At 52.4% G+C, this 18,368-nt stretch overlaps 8 protein-coding genes across 8 annotated transcripts; 4 read left to right on the forward strand and 4 right to left on the reverse strand.

The window, feature by feature from the left end:
* Positions 1-127: 127 nt before the first annotated feature.
* KD926_010857 (putative MFS transporter) lies at positions 128-2,127 on the reverse strand (the record flags this gene model as incomplete). The annotated part of the gene is made up of 7 exons (XM_053103262.1): positions 128-426; positions 503-746; positions 882-1,376; positions 1,474-1,527; positions 1,595-1,775; positions 1,838-1,917; positions 1,978-2,127. 7 exons carry the CDS (start codon positions 2,125-2,127, stop codon positions 128-130), a joined length of 1,503 nt encoding a protein of 500 aa, XP_052953302.1.
* Positions 2,128-2,947: 820 nt separating this feature from the next.
* On the reverse strand, positions 2,948-3,700 carry KD926_010858 (Nitroreductase-like protein; the record flags this gene model as incomplete). Its single annotated transcript, XM_053103264.1, has 1 exon — positions 2,948-3,700. One exon carries the CDS (start codon positions 3,698-3,700, stop codon positions 2,948-2,950), a length of 753 nt encoding a protein of 250 aa, XP_052953303.1.
* Positions 3,701-3,977: 277 nt separating this feature from the next.
* Positions 3,978-4,610, reverse strand: KD926_010859 (fungal Zn binuclear cluster domain-containing protein; the record flags this gene model as incomplete). Its single annotated transcript, XM_053103265.1, has 1 exon — positions 3,978-4,610. The coding sequence occupies one exon, from the start codon at positions 4,608-4,610 to the stop codon at positions 3,978-3,980; it is 633 nt and encodes a 210-aa protein (XP_052953304.1).
* A 1,636-nt stretch (positions 4,611-6,246) lies between these two features.
* KD926_010860 (Zn(II)2Cys6 transcription factor) lies at positions 6,247-8,984 on the forward strand (the record flags this gene model as incomplete). The annotated part of the gene is made up of 5 exons (XM_053103266.1): positions 6,247-6,308; positions 6,366-6,392; positions 6,600-7,834; positions 7,886-8,844; positions 8,898-8,984. The coding sequence occupies 5 exons, from the start codon at positions 6,247-6,249 to the stop codon at positions 8,982-8,984; spliced, it is 2,370 nt and encodes a 789-aa protein (XP_052953305.1).
* A 582-nt stretch (positions 8,985-9,566) lies between these two features.
* Positions 9,567-10,796, forward strand: KD926_010861 (uncharacterized protein; the record flags this gene model as incomplete). The annotated part of the gene is made up of 1 exon (XM_053103267.1): positions 9,567-10,796. One exon carries the CDS (start codon positions 9,567-9,569, stop codon positions 10,794-10,796), a length of 1,230 nt encoding a protein of 409 aa, XP_052953306.1.
* Positions 10,797-11,827: 1,031 nt separating this feature from the next.
* KD926_010862 (putative integral membrane protein) lies at positions 11,828-14,828 on the forward strand (the record flags this gene model as incomplete). The annotated part of the gene is made up of 7 exons (XM_053103268.1): positions 11,828-11,850; positions 11,908-12,100; positions 12,164-12,215; positions 12,289-12,448; positions 12,511-12,662; positions 13,141-14,405; positions 14,490-14,828. 7 exons carry the CDS (start codon positions 11,828-11,830, stop codon positions 14,826-14,828), a joined length of 2,184 nt encoding a protein of 727 aa, XP_052953307.1.
* A 372-nt stretch (positions 14,829-15,200) lies between these two features.
* Positions 15,201-16,014, forward strand: KD926_010863 (presequence translocated-associated motor subunit PAM17; the record flags this gene model as incomplete). Its single annotated transcript, XM_053103269.1, has 2 exons — positions 15,201-15,785; positions 15,838-16,014. 2 exons carry the CDS (start codon positions 15,201-15,203, stop codon positions 16,012-16,014), a joined length of 762 nt encoding a protein of 253 aa, XP_052953308.1.
* A 237-nt stretch (positions 16,015-16,251) lies between these two features.
* KD926_010864 (enoyl-CoA hydratase/isomerase family protein) lies at positions 16,252-17,368 on the reverse strand (the record flags this gene model as incomplete). Its single annotated transcript, XM_053103270.1, has 2 exons — positions 16,252-16,822; positions 16,926-17,368. 2 exons carry the CDS (start codon positions 17,366-17,368, stop codon positions 16,252-16,254), a joined length of 1,014 nt encoding a protein of 337 aa, XP_052953309.1.
* Positions 17,369-18,368: the final 1,000 nt, after the last annotated feature.

An 18,368-nucleotide genomic window follows, 5' to 3' on the forward strand; every position in this document is an offset into this window, starting at 1 on the left:
GAGCCATTGGCATCCAAGCACAGTTCCTTTTCATTCTCTGCTTCTATAATTGCCCGGGGCCCGTGTGACCAACCCCGATCGGCAGAGTCAAGTCGCACGCGCCAGGCAAAACCCGCGCCTTGACCTCCTACAGCGTATAGATGAAGTCCGGTCTCTTGTCCCCCAGAAGCTCGATTTCGTTCTGATTCAGTCCCTGCACCCAATGGTCGCGATCCCCACGCCGTCTCTTTGCATTCTCCCGTCGGAGCAAAATATACTGCACCAATGACCCGCCGAACAAGAAGACCACTAGATATCCAAGCACCGTACCGTGTCCCGGATAGAATTTGGGCCCGTCTTTGCCCCGATAGATGTTGGACGAGACAATACCGTTCAGGTTGCCCCAACCAATCACTATACCGAGGGTAACACCTCGCTTATAGACTCCTGCTCTCGCGGGGGTCGATCGTCAGTCCTGGGCTATCATCTGGGATCGTTTCGGGATATAGGGATCGCGCCTCACCTTCGGTATTGTTACTGGTCCAGGAGATGGTATTGGAAATGGCCGGATAGATGCCCATGGCGCCCAAAAATGTGCCAGCGTAGCGTGCGCCCGGCGACGAGGCCCCGAGAAGCATACAGAAGCCAACGATGCCCAGGATGGACACCAGGATGTTTGCGATTCCACGTTGACGTGTTCGGTCGGCGATGAATCCGACGGTAACCGTCACGACGGCGGCTGCAGCATATGGAGGCACGCTGAGCAGCTGTGCGTGGATTGCTTTATATCCTACTCCCGGTTAGCGGACCCCCCGAGGCTCTGACCCGAGTACTGTGCCAGTGTCATACCCTGAAATCCCGTCAGCAACTTGGTCCGGGATTTGTTGTGCGCAATGACTTACTAGCTCGCTGATGATTGTGGGAACGAACAGAGAAAAGGCGTACAGACATGCGTCCGCACCCATGTAGATGACGGCTCCTGTGTAAGTTTTCCAGTCCTTCAGGGAGCTCCAGAAATACGCCATCTTGAACTGTTCATGTTCGGCACTTGCCTGCTGGTCGGCTGCCAGTCGGCGCAGAACCCGCTTGCGATCTGCCTCAGAGAGGAATTTGGCTTCGTCCGGAAAGTCATGGACCATCCAGAACGAGAGCACGCCCACGATGATCGTGGCCAATCCTTCCAGGATGAAAATCCAAGACCAGCCGGCCTTCCCCCCAATGTCATCCATCAGAGCAATGGCCGCCGCCAGAAGGCCTCCGAACGAGCCTGCAAGTGCGGCCGCGGAGAAGAAGATGGCCATGCGAACGCCAAACTCGGATCTTTTGTACCAGCACGATAAAAAGTATCCGACGCCCGGGAAAAGCCCCGCTTCCGCCAATCCCAAGAACCATCGCACCTATGTCAAGCGTTAGAGACGGGCGGCCTGAGAGTGCCCGAACAAGTATTCCGGGATTTTCCATCGTCGAAGGGATGGAGAGTTCGGCATTACGTACCGCCATGAGCCCGGCGTAATTATGCACCAGTCCCATGCATGTCATGCAGATTCCCTAACACGATTGACACCGGTAGTTAGCATCGCCAAGCGTGACGAAAGCAGGCAAAGAGGCTACTCACCCAAAGAACCATGATGATGGGAATGAAAATACTGGGTCGCATTCGCTTGAGCAAAACATTGGTCAAAGGCTCAAAGACCGAATACGAAACAAAAAAGATGGTCAGCGAGGCATTGTACTGGTTGTCGGACATATTCAGATCCTCCTGGAGGCCAGCAAGTTTGGCATTGCCAATGTTGGTTCTGGCGACGGAGACGTCAGCGACGGGAGGGGGTTACGTGGGGTAGTAGTCGGACAGAGTCACCTATCCAAAAACGAAATAAGGTAAAGCAGACTGAGCCAAGGAATTAGTCGCAGGTCGAGCTTCCATAGTAAGGCCCGATCCTGACGGGTGTATTAGCGATGGCGGCCTTTGGAATGCGTCTACAGGCAGAAGAGGCTCACGATTTTGGCCTTCTCTTCCTCACTAAGTCCCTCGTCCGGATCTTCGAAGAGGTCGAGCTTGGTTTTGCGGGGGAATTCATGTGAGTCGGAGGTTTTCTCCACATCGGAAGGCTTGGATAAGCCCTCGACGGCCTGTTTTTCGTCTGCCATAGTGGGCACTGGATGCGGATCGATTGGTGATATAGCTAAGAAGGAAGATGGAGCTCGGGGCGGGCAACGGATCAATTTATAAGAGTCAGCGGTCGGCCGTGAGGAACGCCGGCGTCTTTGTCGTCCTCATTGTTCTGACCGGGGTAAGCAGCAAAGAGGGTAGAAACTACGGATAGAAAGGCAGGGAGCGACGAGGAGAGAAAGCCAAATTGGGGAAAGGACGAGAAGATCGTCCGCCAGGCGCAGAAAGAGGCAGCGATCGACACCGGGCAGGCCCGCATGGGGAACGCCAAGTTTGCGGGGTTCGCTTCCTTTGAGGTGTGGCTGTAGTACAGGCTCATATTGCACTATTCTGCCAATTCTTCTCATCAATTCCTCGATGGTCTAACGGTCATGATTTCCGCTTGTCACTCAACTGAGAACGAGCGCGGGAGACCTGGGTTCGACTCCCAGTCGGGGAGATTTCTTTTTTCCTTTTCTTTTGGTGATCTCCGGGTTGCGTCGATCTACAAATAAATACGTTCCAAAAAGGGCGAATCGATCATATACTCCGTAGTTTGTACTATAGCATAGTCCTGTAGACCTTACTCTATTCTCTGATATAAACAAGTCGGACAAGGCACTCTATCACCTATGCAAGTTTAAACCCTTGCTTCTCCAGGACCCCCCGAATTCTCTCCCTCCCATCCTGCTTATGCGGCGCAACCTTGCTCACTACAACCTCCCCCCACCCCTTTCGCCCAAACTTCGATTCATCCACATAAAACGCCCCAAGCGATTTGTCATAAGACGCAACATTCTCCTTCTGTCCCTCTTCGCTCTATCGCTCCATATGGACAATCTCCCGCCTCGGCAGGCGCGGCTTAATCTGCTTGCCGGAGAGCTGATTCTCAGAATCCGCATACCCAATCGCCATCCCAAATACACCCCACGTCAACGGCGGTATGTTCAACAGTTCGCAGATCTGCTCGGCGTTGTTCCGGAGTGCGCCGACGTAACAGATCCCCAGGCCTAGCGACTCGGCAGCGATGGCAACAGTCTGTCCCGCGATCGCCGCGGCCAGGGCACTCATGATAAACATGTCCATGTTCTCCAGCGCCCTAGCCGGTTGCTGTTCATACTGCTTTGAAAGATTGTCTAGGCGGCGCAGATTCGGACAGAATGCAAGAAATAGGGGCGCCTGACGGATAAAGTCTTGGCTGCCTGCGAGCGTCGCAACTTTGGACTTATGCTCGAGGTCTTGAATGGCGACGACGTCCCATGTTTGGTAGAGGGATGAGGTCGAGCCGCTTTGGGCGGCCGTAAGGAGTGTTTCCAGCGTTCCCTTGGGAAGGGGCTTGTCGCGGAGGAAGGCGCGGTAGGACTTGTGAGACAGAATCGTTGCTAGGGCTCCGGGGAGAGGCTCGGAAGGACTGGTTGGGAGTGGAAAGGTCGAGGACTGCGAGTCGCGGTAGCGCTCTTCGGCGAGGGAGGGAATTGTCGCGGCTATCTTGAGGACGAGGATTGAGGGATAAAGAAAAGATAGGATCAAAGTGTGACGGAAGTAGATGAGAGAGGGGGGGAGGCTGCCCATTTTTATAGGTTGTCTATCGTGGTGGCGTGCTGCCCTGTACCATAGTACCTGAGTAGGGCAAGAAAGTAGGCAGGTAAGTACTGAGTATAGTGTACCTAGATATGTCATGGATCCGTCCATTGATGGTGTTGAGCGCGCAAATATCGATGATTGGAGGGTTTCTCATAAAGTGGAGATCTCTAGCATCGGAACCGGGCAAGATCGTCAAAACGGAGGTTACACAGAGCAGAGACTGACTAATGTGCTTCAACATCACATTCATGTTGGTAATCAGGAATCACGTCCCGTCAAGCAGACTTTGCAGTCCGGCAAGATTTGGTTCTGGTGACGTAAAGGCAGAGCTGGTGGCCTTCCAAATTCGCGCCAATCTCTTCTGCACCCACGCGCCCTGCCCCCCTAACTTCTTGGCAACAACGAGGCCGATGCAATCTTGAACAATGTTTCTCTCGTCGAGGCTTGCGGCAACGGCCCCGAGGATGGCCACCGGCCATAGCAGATACACAGGTGGGTAACATTCTATATTCAAGAGGGGAAGTCGCGGCAACCCTTCCTCCAAACACGAGCGCACTCGCCGGCTTCGCTCAGCTGAAGTTATGCCTGGATTCGTTTTCTGGAGCAGGATACAGACTGCCAGGTAACATAGTCCAAGAGTCATGTCCGCAGAGGAAGTGAGCCCGATCCAGCGCGATAGCTCGCGATCTAGGCTCCGCCATTTGAGGACCTCGGCGCGGTCGAGCGGTCTAGATAGCCGAGATTGCCTAGTGATGTCGGCAATGAGGAGAAAGAACCCGTAGGAGGTCTGCAGAATGGTTTCTTCTGGTTGATTTGTGGGCTTTTCGAAATATAGCGGCAGCCCGAGATCGTTTCGATCTTCTGTAAGCGCGTCGAGCGAGGGGTCAAATACCATCATCAGACACACATGATACAGAAACGACTCGATGCATACGCGATCGAATGTGGCTGCAGCTTTGGTGCGGAACTCTCGGGGCCGACAGTGGGTGCCGCATCTGATCGACAGGACTACAGTGGTTCGATTAGCTTACCCTTCATCTAGTAGTGAAAATAAAAATGGAACGACATGCCTCGAACACCGAGAGCAGGATCAGTTGCTAGAACCCGGTGGTCACAGCCAGCTTTTGTAACATCCATTAATGACGTCTGGAGTGAATGAATCGCATGTAGATAGCCCTGCAAGGCAAAATGAAAAGGCCACCGCGCTGTAGATGGTAACTGCATTCCAGCTACGGAGACCATTGCGCCGAACAGTGGGGAGAACTGCGGCGCGAGGAGCAGCATGTGTGTTTGGTCAAGCGAGCTCTGCCGAAAAAGACGGGGTAAGACCGTGGAGACAAAATATCAATAAAGGTAGGCGTTTTCGTCTGACTGGAAGGGTGCCGGCATCACAACGGGAGGCGAGAGTTGAATCAAAGACAGCCTCGAAGATGTTACTGCTCGCACAGTGACCCGATCACTATTGAATTGCCGGTGTCGACCATCTAGAGGTTGATTATCACCCGATGGCCACTCGCAGTCCAGCTCATTGCGAATGCATGCCGTGCATCGCGGCCGAGTCTCGTCGCACTTTTTACGTCGCTTCCGGCCTGGTCGACACAATGAACAAGAGGTATTGGTAGGTACAGTACTTCAGTACATGGAGGCCCGGGCTTACACTGGAGGCAGCCGGTACTGTTTCTAAGACTGGCCAGGGAGGACATTGCCGTGGGTTGTACTGCGTGAGTTGACCTTGATAAGTATCGATGTCATGAGGAAGGGCATTTGGTGCCTCAGGCCTACCAGGGGCATCGGTCTCCTCGGCCTCCGTCCGGCCGGAACAACCGCGACACCGGCGGGCTTTTCGGCTGACATAAGCGACCCCACACGTGGACGGCGATTGAACGAGACGGCCGAATGGGGCGCTAGCGTTATCGCTCACTTATCGACTGGCCCGTCGTCTCCGCTCCATCAAGTCGGAGGACTTTTAAGTAGCAGATGAGCCGGCTCTAACTACCTGGGTACTCGTACTCTCTATCCATCATTTTACTACTAGCTATCCATCAGCGTATTGCGGCTGTCCATCGCCAATCCGTCTCCCTAGTCAACTAGGCCTTCGCCTCTGCTAATTCGGTACCAATCTATTTCCTAACTTCGCTCCTGTCTCTCATACTAAACTTTACCTAGTGTAGTACTTCTAGGTTCTATTGCCAATCGACGCTGTGACCTCGTTTGCCTACACGTAGGACTGAATTGCCTGAAACTTCTTCCGTGTGATCCCACACCTCGATGAGTGCAAATACCAGGTGTGGGTGCCTCGTCGATTATCGCTTCCTGTCCTCTTGGGTCAAACCATCAACCCGCCGTAAAAGGCAATCGACATTCTGCAAAGTCTGATCAATCTCGTAAAAGACTGCTGGACTCTGTCTGTCTGCATGGCTATCTCGCACTGTACAATTCATCGGATCTCCTCCATGTTCCGAGCCTGTGACTCGTGCTATCGCTATATCTGTTTTTCGTCGTCCTTGTATTTGGCCAATCCTATCTGAATTCCAATGCCTCGCCCTCGCCGGCCCGGTGCTCCTGAGCCCAAACGGAGGTCTCGCAAAGGCTGCTGGTGAGAGGGTTTGCCCGCGTGCAATTGATGCTATCTGAGAGGCTAACTGGTATCCAGGCCCTGCAAAGCACGCAAAGTGAAATGGTCTGTAGCTATCCCCTCTGTCCCGAATGGTTACAGAGTATCACTGCGCCGAAAAAGCTCACTAATATCCGGCCACAGCGGAGAAGAAAAGCCTTTCTGTTTAAATTGTCGGCGTCAGAATGAAAATTGTGACTACAGCATTCGCTTAAACTGGGGAGGGAGGACGAGAAGAAGGTCTTCGGTGGATTCTCCAAGTTCTCAATCCAGCGTCCAGTCCGCCCAATTCTTCTTCGCCCTCTCACCGCCAGACGTGCAACTGGATTCGACAGATGTCACTCCGCCCATTGATACCTTGGATACCACTGAGGGGAGTAATGTACAAGAGCAAGCCATGGAGAATCTGTTCTGGGAACCTGAATTCGTGTCAGAGACGATGGCAGAAACCCCAATCCCTAGAGGGTTACATGATATTCATGAATCCCCGAGTGTCCCCGAACAGACGTCTAGGCCTCCTTATCGTACAAATGATAAGACACCAGTAGAGCTAAGTCCACCGTCCCGGGGTAGAGATGTCGCGACTTCATGGCCAGCCATGTCCCAAGCTCCCTTGTCTAGTGAGACGATTCCCGACCACCCGCCGTCTTTTGCGTCACCCCTAGACGCCTTAGCGTATCAATCCCCAGCGGATACCGGCTCAAGCACTGGCTCTTTGGGCATTTTGAATTGGTCTCCTGCCACAGTGTCGCAACCGATCTCCTTTCTTCGGCAATCCGCCGACATATCAAAACAATCTGTACGCCAATTACCAGTCGAACAGGACAGTCACAGACTCACAAAATGGTACGATGGCCACCTGATCGGCGTTCCCGGTCCAGATGTAACTGATAGCTTACCCAGTCGGGATGGTTTTCCGCTATCTGCTTCTTCCCAAAGAGACCCGGCCCTACTGTCCAACGTGCCCGTCTCTGCAGAGGATTTCTGCACCACAACCATGAACGAGCCTCTCCGATCACTAAAAGATGGCACATCTGACCACTATGGAGTGGATGCTACACAATATCCTCGTGAAAGGGCTGTCCTGGGGCCTGGTGGCCCTACTCCTTCGCAAAGGAAATGGTACACTTACCTGACAAGTGTCACGGACAATTACGGATTAGATTGCGGCCACCCAGATCGGGATCTAAACCAGAACGATGATCACTCAGCAATTGATATCAATTCTGCTCTAAACTTGGTGAATCAGCCTGGCGAATCCCTCTCTGATACCGCAGCGCCTGGCTCGCCAGAGAAAGAGGCCAAAGCTAGTTGCTTTGATTGTAATTATGCCTACTACAAGTCTGCCGTTCCCATAAACATCCCCCGGTATCTGTCTCCTTTGCCAGCCACATTGGTGCAAACCCCCATCAACCTGATGTACTTCCATCATTTTCTCAACCACACCGCCAGGATGCTAGTCCCTCATGACTGTGGCAACAACCCTTTCATAACGGTCCTCCCAAGCAGTGAGTCCCACCCCGCCTCGGTTTGCACTTGGATATATGCTAATCAATCAGTGGCTGTCGGGGACTCCAATCTTTTGAATCTGATGCTGGCATATTCCGCCAGCCATCGTGCCAGGTACTTGAAACATCCAGAGCCTGCCAACAGGATTGCACACTGGGTTAGCAGCGTCTTCCCCGCACTGCGTCTTGCGCTAGAAGATGCTCACAAAAAGACCACCGACAATCACCTTGCTGCGGCCATAATGCTACTTTCCTTGAAAATCGTGTCCCCCAGCACCTTCGAGGTACCCATCCCCTGGCAAAGTCATCTCAAGCTGGCCCGTGACCTCTTTCTGGCACGTCGAGAGCAGATGGTATACCCTGGCAATCGTGTCGGCGCATTTCTCATCCGCTGGCTGGGGTATCTTGATATCATGGGGACTCTATCCTGCCGCCACAGCGAACCTCCACTGCTTGCATATTTCTCCTCGTTGAACACATGTTGTATAGGAGAAAAATACGACGAGTACAGTGCAGACTGCTTCACCGGATTCACGCCTCGCACAGGTCTGTTTCTAATGCGCCTTGGCCAACTAGTGCACCAATGCGATAATGAGCGGTTTGATGAGACCGGCGCCTTTATCCTGGAATGGACGCCTTCGGCAGACATTATCTTTGAGGCACAAACCTTGCTCGCCGATCTCGACATCCTCAATATGCACACTCATGCGAATGGGAGACATTTCCAGGATTCGATGTCCACGGACATTGTAGCTATGGACCAAGCTTTCCGCTACGCCGGTCTGGTCCATCTTCAATGCCGGGTTCTGGGTGCCTCTTCTTCTTCGCCAGCGCTGAAGAAGGCTCTTGAAGAGCTGGCGAAATCCTTGGTTCTGATCCGATCGGGATCGCCCGTCGAGGTTGGCTCCATCTTTCCACTGTTCACTGTAGGATGTGAGTTCCGAGACCTTGAACAGCGAACAGAGATACAAGCAAGATTTAAGCGTCTGGAAAGCACGGGGTTGAAGCAGGTGAGTAGTGTGATGGAGGAATCCCATATTTTTCGATGGCTGACTTGAGTTAGATCCAGAATGCTCGCACCTTGATGCAAAAGTGCTGGAAGGAGGACCGGCCATGGATTGCCCTTGCTCAAGGAGAGTTCCTGGGCTAAATTGGGCAGTCAATCAATCGCCGTTCAAGCGTCATTTTCTGGGGAAGCTGCAGGTAGTTCTATCATGTTGCGGTCTTTGAATGGCTGTATAGACACGGAGACGGTGCAAGAAGGAAGTAAATGCAGCGCAGATGGGCCAGTTCATTCGTTCCAGCCAATTTACTTCCTTGCTCTATCCTTTTTGTCCTTTCTTCAAACTCAAATCGTATCAAACGCCTTTCTGTTAGCGATTGAATTCCAACTGGCTCTTCTGCACGTTTAATCTAAGACACGTTCCACTGTTCCAAACACCGCTGCGAACCCAAGAGCAATCAATTATCATTTCTTCTTGATCCTCCGTTTGTTGAGATCCACTTCAAACTCATTTCACCATCTTCACCATCCATCCACCAGCCATATTGGCTTTTCTTTCTATACTCTCGTGGCAAGCTCTGGTACTGCTGAGTTGGTTTTCTATTGCTATCCAGCCTGAAAACTCTCACTGGAAGCCTGATCCCAAGTGATTCAAAACTTAGATATAGTTCTATTCTTGTGTGCAGCCAATTCAGCCAAATCCCAACGAAACGTTGCCGGCCGCCCAAGATGGAGGGGCGTAATCTAACCCCCGACAGTAATTTTGCCATTGTTTACCCTTTCCTTTTCCTGCTTCTCCCACCTCTTGTGTTTTCCATCCTCTTCCTGTTATCCTTCGTCAAAATTCACTTCGTCACCATGGATCCACCAAAGCTGCCGGTGCATCCTTTCTCCGAGCGTGAGGATAACACCGACAGCACCGACAGTATTCACTCTACAGACAAGGCGACCACTTCCGTCAGATCTGCGCCTCCTTCTCACTCCCCGACACCATCTCAGCTCTCCAACATCCTGGACAGCGCTCTGGATGATATCCAGATTCCAATTCTGCAACCTGTCGTGGTGCACCACAGGCCCAGACCTGTAGTCAGTCTTCCATCTGTACGTGCCCTTTCAACACTACCAACTCCACAGGATCTGGTTAACGGGTTTTTTTTCTTACTCGGAAAGACTATGGCCAGCCTTAAGGATGGCGAAAGCGCCGAAGTCGTTCCGTGGGATGGAAAGATACAGTGGGCCATCAAGGGCTGTAGTGTTTTTGACAATTCAAACCAGGAGTTCGAGGCCATGACTTACCGTCCGAACCTGCTATCCCGGCAACGGATCCACGACGTCTGGATATTTCAGTACGGCGTGCGCTACATCCCATCCAGCCAGGAAAAGAACATCTATCGGACCGTCCGCATTCAAGGCCTCCCTGCAAACATGAAGCTCAGTCAGGTCCTACCCAGCATCCCGGGAGAGATATATTGTGCTCGTCTGGTGAATACCCGGCCGATCATCGGATCCAATACCGCCATAGTCACATTCGTTTCGCAAGTCGACGCGGTGCGCTTCATCCAGGCCTCGAACAATGGGTTGGATTTGGGACTGGTGTTGGCCCAGGTGATCCCGGTGAACACTCCCACTTACCCCATGCCCGTGGAAATGGAGAGGATGATTTTTGATAAGAACAATACGCGGTGCCTCTGTGTGTACGATGCTCATGGCAGTCCGAAGGAAAGCATCTCGCGAGTTCTTATGAAGCCCTGGAATGCCGAACTCGAAAGCATCGAAGAGGGCCATCTGGCAGGCGAGGTTTACGTTCGTTTCCACTCGATTAAGGCGGCGGCGGCGGCATGTGAGTTTCTGAAGGGCCACACTGGTCTGTGTCATTGTAAATTCCGATTCTTGAAGCAATTCTGCGCTCTGCCTCCATCGCCGGTCAGGGCACCATCGCCACCATCGCCACCTGAGTAGACCAAGATCAATCCCCACATCGGCATCTGGAATTAGGGCCGGCCTCTTTTCACGGCTTCGTCAACTAGATCTTGGTTTTACCGCCGGCCTTCTTTTCTTTTCTTTTCCTCTTTGAATGGGAGTGTTGGGGCAGAAGCAAGAGCAGGGGGAAAATTTTAATATTGCAAGGCGGCATGTATTTAGTTCTGCGTTTCTACTCACTCTGGCGATCAAATGTCCACAAGGAATTAGCGGAATGAAACTCCATTATCTACATCTATAGTACTCTTCGTAAATGCGGTAACTCATCAGGGTAGAACAATGCCAAGAATCTCTAGTTATAGTCAACTACATGCACAGATTCCTTAGTCAGCCCGGATGCGTCGGGAATACGCATTCACGTGAGCCCGATGCCACGACAGCGAGAATCATCGACAATCTTCTCTCTAAGCTGGATACAGTGTGGGTTGTACCTTTGACCAGCTATTCATCTTCCTTTCACGTTGCCTTATCTCCTCCTAAGACGTCCCCGGGCCCCCGTCTGGATAGCTCTGGTCTATCTCCACTGTGTAGAATCATCTCAGCTGTGTACTCCGATTGACGCCCAACCACTACAGCTCTCGACCGATCAATCATTCCCCCCATTAGCTACCCCCCTACCCTGTAGTTGAACGTTTTCTGAACTATGGATGATTCCACGGCGGCTCGCTCCCTTGTTAGAAAGCATCCCCTGCAGCGAGTCTCGAGTCCATCCAGAGGCTTCTCGGCCTTGGTTCATGTACGTCACTTGTTACTGCTTCCGACGTGAGCTCGTTTGCGCGATTGCTGACTCCTTCTTTGGCACGGCAGCTTGTCGGTCTCTGCAGCTTCATATGGTCCTTCAAATTGTAAGTCATGCCCTTCTTTGCCTGCTCATATCGCACTGTACATGCATACGAACTGCAGTGGTCCAATGCCTTATAGCATGATGTAACTACCGGATCGGTTAGTCGAACGGCTACCTGTGTTCGGGATCTCCTCAGCTCATAGACTGACTCCTATCTGATTCCAGTATGCACGACAATCCGAATCGCGCGTAAGTCTTCTTGATCCCGCGGTAAGGATTTCTCGCGAAATACTAACGACTCTCCAGAAACGAAGCCTATGGGTGGCATTTCCAGTACCTAACGGTTATCGGATTAACTCTGTCGACTCTTACTTTCGCCGTTGGGTTGGCGGCGGACGTGACGTTATCGCCTCGGTTGTTCCTGCTCAAGAACTTGTTGTCCATGTGCAGCGCGCCCATGGAAGTCTTGATCAGCATTCTTTACTGGAGCCTTCGCCTGGTGAGCAGCCGAGAACTTGATCCTGGTTGATCTCGCTGGATGTTTGGATTAACAGTCGAATAGATTGATGAACGCCTGGTGATTCCCGCCTGGACCGTGATCCCTTTAAATGCCGGTAAGCCTATGCACCCAGGGGGGGAGAGAGGGGGGGAGAGGGCCCAGTACCTAACCTCCAACCTGAACTCAAGATGTGAGCTTTCACGCGGTCCCTGCCATCGTTTTATTGATCGACCTCTTGCTACTGTCTCCACCTTGGACCATCACTATCGTGCCGGCGCTGGGCTTGTCCAGCACGATCGCCTTTGGTTACTGGATTTGGATTGAGTATTGCTTTGCTCATAATGGATGGTAAGTCATCACTCATCCAAGATCGCTCCTACGCAGACGGGTGGCTCACCCACACGTATCAGGTATCCGTATCCCATCTTCGAGCAAGTGCCGTTCGAAGGCCGCGTTGGACTATTCGTGTTGAGTGCTGTGGTGATGGCTATCAGCACCGCGACGCTCAAGTGGCTCTATGGCCGCGTGAATGGCTTTGGGACCGCCCGTTCTCCGGCAGCTCGTCCTGGATCTGTGAAACAGAATGACGGCCTGTAGTTCATAGGATGGTTAGTACGATATGATGACAATCTCAAGAGATAGAGCTAGATAGTCATATAGATACTTGATAGATCTAGAATATACAGATCAGGCTGCGTTGAGAAATTTGCGAAATTTTTCCCTCGCGAGTGTCGGTAGGACGGTGGAAGAGGAGACGAGTTCGTAGCCGAGCACCGAGGAGCAGCCGTGGTTGATCCCCCGCATTTCCCCAGGTTTAAGTTACTTGGGAGTCATCACTCATTATATGAAGAGTGATAATAGAACTCTGGCCTCTTGCATTATCATAAAAAGAAAAGACAAGGGAAAATTAAGGAATAATGTTGTACAAACCGGAAAAAGACTACCCCTTACCAGACATTGACTTACTATCGTTAATATTCGGAAAGTAGCATAAGAAACCCAATCCCAATTTCGGTGCAGGCGCTAATACTGGCTTACAGAGTCGCCTCTCTCGTTGAGCGACGAGTCGACCGTGTTGCACGCAGAGGCGGCGGATCCGACAAACAACGTCACGAAAGCCGAGGCTCGAACAATCACGAAGCGTGCCGCGCATGTTCTTCGCTTCGAGTTCGGCATCGGTGAACATGGACCGGGTCAGGATGCAGTCCTCTGCATTTCGTCTAATCAGGTTCTACTACCAATCGTATTCTACGCGATCATTGCCGCTGGCGGTGTATATGCCGCAGCGTCTACGGCCATGACAACGTTGGAATTGATGCGACAGACCCGACAATCGAAAGCCCGACTGATAGTGACGAGCGAGGAGAACCAGACAAAGGCGTTGGTGACTGCGCGAGAGTGTGGACTCGCAGAGGATAGAGTCCTTGTGCTTGAAAGTATGGGACACAAGCGCCTGCTGGCCGATACAGTTCATCGCAGACGAAACTATTTCGACTCCAGTGACCAATTGAGCTGGGATGCCATCACGGACCGAACGACGCTGGAAGAAAGGCTCATATGCTTATTGTACTCGAGTGGCACGACGGGACCCCCGAAGGGAGTGATGCTTTCCCACATGAATATCGTCGCTGAAGCCCTCCTGCCACAACTGGTGCTGCGCGAATCACGGCAGGGGATACCGCATTTGAACGCTCCATACCGTACTATCGGCCATCTTCCCACGGCCCATATTGCAGGCTGCCAGGGATATTTCGTCACGCCAGCTGTGGCCGGTGGAACGGTCTACTGGATGCCGAAGTTCAACATCGGCGATTTTATCGACTACTGTAGAAGACACGAGATCACGTTCTTATCTACAGCTCCTCCTGTTTATCTGGCGATCGCAGAGAACACGCGAGTGACCAATCATTTCAAATCCCTTATTCGCGCGGAGTCGGGAGCAGCGCCGTTGAGTGTGGAGGTTCAGCAGCGGGCGGAGGGGAAACTGGGTTGTGCGATTAGCCAACGATGGGGATTGACCGAATCGACCGGAAGTGTGACAACGATGCCTTGGGGCCAGTCTGACAATACAGGCAGCATCAGTCCATTGCTGCCAAACACAAGGCTGCGCATCGTAGATGGTCATGCTCAAGACGTGGAGCAGGGAGCGGAGGGGGAGATACTAATCAAAGGGCCGATGGTCACCCGAGGATATTTTGACAATCTCGATGCAAGTGCCGCGGCCTTCACCCAGGACAGCTGGTTCCGAACAGGGGATATCGGCGTGTGGAAGGATGGGAGGATTTACATGGTGGATCGGAAGAAGGTGAGTATAAGTGAGGTTCGAGTAAGATTTGAACGAGCTGACAGAGAGAGACAAATGGGCGTGATATGCTAACGATGTGCCTAGGAGCTAATTAAATATAAGGGTCTTCAGGTTTCTCCGGTTGAAGTGGAGGCACTGCTCTTGAGCCATGATAGTGTCGCAGATGCCGCAGTGATCGGAGTGAAGGATCCAGTTGCACCAGGCAATGAGCTTCCTCAAGCCTACGTCGTGAGGGAAAGCAATGCAATTGTTTCCGAAGAGGAACTGAAAGGCTTCGTGAAGCTGAATCTTGCTCATCATAAGCAACTCCGGGGAGGCGTAGTGTTTGTCAAGGAGATTCCAAAAAGCTCGTCCGGCAAGATTCTTCGACGAGAATTGAGGGAGCGAGCCAACAATTCTATGCAGCCACGAGGAAAGCTTTGATGATGTTTGTTGATAGCTACTCCGATAGGTCTATGTATCACGACTATGAGATTCTTGGTACTTTGGTAGAGCTAATACCATCTTTTCGTCGAGCAAGAGTTTGAAGCTATAGTGTCCATGGATGTTATTATGTAGTTTCCTTAACGAATGCAACGAGATGAAAATGTAAGACAACTTTCGAAGGGGGAAACGAAGAAGGGAAAGATTGAGCTCTAGCAGGGCAAAATGACCTCACTCGAAGGCGCCCGTGACCCACCAATGCTTACATAAGCCGGACATAGCTCCTCCCGCCGGTTTGGCGGTTAAACCTCAGCAGAACCGCAACCTTTTGACGCCTTCCCACCTGCAATTCGACCCCAGTCCTCTCTCACAATGCATCTTACCTCGCTCAGTGTCCCGGCGCGCAGTGTCACACTTAGTGGCTGTTTCTCCGCATCCATTCGAGCCCCTTTCGCCGGCCCTACCGGCTCAACCGCGTTGTATCATGCGATCTCCCAGGCACGTTCCGCTAGTACATCAGCAGCTCAGACCAAGGCCTTCCAGTCCAGCGCTGCCGCCTTGAAGACGACCGCTCGGCCCCAAATCCCTTCCTCTTCGACAATCTACCGCACCGTCTCCCTGCGAGCCAACTCGACGATCTCGGAAGCCTCTCGCCATGAGGCCTCCAAATTGGACTGGAACTCGTTCTTCAAGCTCCGCGCATCGCGGCGGAGGTACACGCTTGCCTCTTCGATCATCACGTCTATGGCAAGCACGGTCATTGGTGTCCAGGTCCTCTCAACGCAAGACTTGGAACACATGGGGGCACAGGTGATGGGCCTGGACCCCTTCGTTGTGCTGGGAATGGCCACGGCCGCATGTGGCGCCGCGGGTTGGCTGATCGGCCCCTTCGTCGGCAATGCGGTCTGGGGATTGGTCTACCGGAGATACAGCACAGCAGTGGCAGTGGCAAGTACCGTCCGCCCTCCGCGTGGAGCCTAGCGGTCACTAACAATTCATGGCATAATAGAAAGAGAAAGAGTTCTTTGACCGGATCAAGCGGTTCCGTGTCGACCCCTCGTCGAACTCGATCGCCAACCCTGTTCCCGACTACTACGGAGAGAAGATTGGCAGCGTTCAAGGATACCGGCAATGGTTGAAGGATCAGAGGGCGTACAACCGTAAGAGACGCAGCTTCATCATCTAGAGACTCGGCTTATCTTGGATTGTGCTCGGAGATAAGGTCTATGTGCGCGTGGCTTCCCTGGTATTTACATACTGCAGTCTTTTGTCTCCGATTTTCCCCCTTTGTTGGTATATTTTCCTTGTATGAGTATTTATCTTTACTACTTCAGCGACTGCACGTGAATTGTCGAATACAAAAATGAATGATTTGGCTGGGAAAGATGCTTCCCTGCGGCATTCGAATATCAGACGACGGAGTCTACAGTTTAGACGTCTCCTTGACAGCTTTCGGTTTCGTATGGATGTTCACTTCATGCCACCATGGATAATTCGCCGGCCCATGTTCCTCCAAGGTGGCCGTGAAGTCGGGGTTGCGCTTTTCAAAGAAGGCCTTCACGCCTTCCAATTGATCCCTGGAAAGAGCGTCAGTCTCGGCACATGTAGATCCAGGGGATATAGAACGGGAGATATACTTGGAGCCAAACACCTGCGAGATGATGCTAGACTCCAACAAGTGGGCTTCTTCAGCCGATTCCGATCCCCGCCACAGCAGGGCGCGATTAAGCGCAGACGCCATGGGGCTGACGTTCTGTGCTATCTCGGCTGCTAATTCGAGAGCGCGCGGTAGGATCTGCGCTTGCTCGGGCAATGTCTCGGCAAACAAGCCGTCGAAGTGAGGGGATATGGCAGGAAACACGCCGCCAGTGGAGACTAGGTACAGGGCCCGCGAGTATCCTATCAACCGGGGGAGGAAATAGGAGGAACAAGATTCCATAGTGATGCCGCGCCGGGCAAACACAAAACCGTACTTGCTCTTCTCGTGGGCGATTCTGTAGGTCATAACCAATTAGCGGCATCACAGAATACTGACTGCGAGGGAACTGGTGACTACCTGATGACAGCCGGAAGGGTCATGGTCATTCCAACACCGACGGCCGACCCTTGTATCGCGGCGATGGTGGGTTTGCGACATCTGTGAATAGCCAGGGCAACTCGACCGCCACTAGATGGGATTGGTTATCATTCATGGCCAGTCTTGGTGGGTGGAGGCCAGGGTACCTATCGCGATGATCGCCAGCTCTCTCTGGCCCTCCACGGAAGCCGATCTCAAGATCTGCTCCGGCACAGAAAGTAGACCCAGCGCCGGTCAGTACCACGCTCTTGACACGTTCATCAAGATCCAGCGTGGCGAAGACCCTCTCCAGGCCATCGGCCATCTGAGGTGTGAAAGCATTGCGCTTCTCCGGGCGGTTCAGGGTGATGATTACAACGGGAGTTGCGGATGCACTTCCAGCAGGATGATGCGAAAGCTTGATGTGAGTTGTCGGTAGCGTTTCGTACGAAGTGGGGATCTCGATAGAAGGATTGGGTGGCATAATGACGAAATGAAGTTGATTGAGTATGTATGCAAAATCCGATGTTCAATGGTAGTTTGCCGAGTATTCAAATGATATCGTACCATGTATAGTTGATACCAGATATCCCCGTTGACTCGGGTGGAGGAACCTCGGCATCCGCGGCTATGGCGATGGATTCCGGGGCTGACCCCGCAAGGGGTCGCCTAAGCGCCGTTCATGTTTGGGGTAGTGATTGATAGCGGTACTGTACATTCAATGGCCGAGTGATCTTGTGAATGCATAAAGCAGAATAGACCAGAAACGAAACTGAATAAAATAAACAAAATAAGATGAAGAACAAGAAGAAGGTATACCGATGCAACGGGCCGATCCCTGACATTCTTCCGCGTGACCGGCCAACTCATTATCAAGTGTCAGAAGCCACGATGCTCACTCTGGAGTCAATGCCTGAAGGAGTATATCTTTGAGACTTCGTATTTAAGGTCTCCAGGAGATAACTACTTATTTCGGTGGGATTGACGTTCCGTTGCAGAGTGAAGGATTCTGTGAGTGGAGAGGATCAGCTACAGAATACGAGCCTGGATCCTTCCGGTGTATATCAGACTTGTCAGTAGAGAGACTGCAAATTGCAAAGGGAAACAGCTCGTCGCTATTATTAACACATTCTCTCGACACAAGTCACAACACCTGGGCCCAATAGGGAATATGGATACCTCAGGATGAAACCGGGGGCCACTGGCCGCTGCAGGGCCCGGGCAGAGCCAATGCCCAGGGCTCCCGGGGTCCACCCGGCGGTGCTTGTTTCGCCCCGAGTCTAGACCCGAGTGGGAAGGCACCCGGCGCTCTGTGGGAAATAGGAATTGCCTGTCGGGGCCTAGTGCGAGGCTTGACCTGAGCCAAGACTCTGTTTATCACGCCTTAGTCGGGCTATTCTGATGAAAATCATGAGTCCCTTTATGCTGCCCGTCGTCCCACATCTTCTTATCTCGTCTTTCTCCTCCTCCTCCTCCTCCTCCTC

This window comes from Aspergillus affinis, assembly GCF_023601865.1.
Source record: "Aspergillus affinis strain CMG 70 chromosome Unknown NODE_88_length_162140_cov_85_896997, whole genome shotgun sequence".
NCBI classification, from domain to species: domain Eukaryota; kingdom Fungi; phylum Ascomycota; class Eurotiomycetes; order Eurotiales; family Aspergillaceae; genus Aspergillus; species Aspergillus affinis.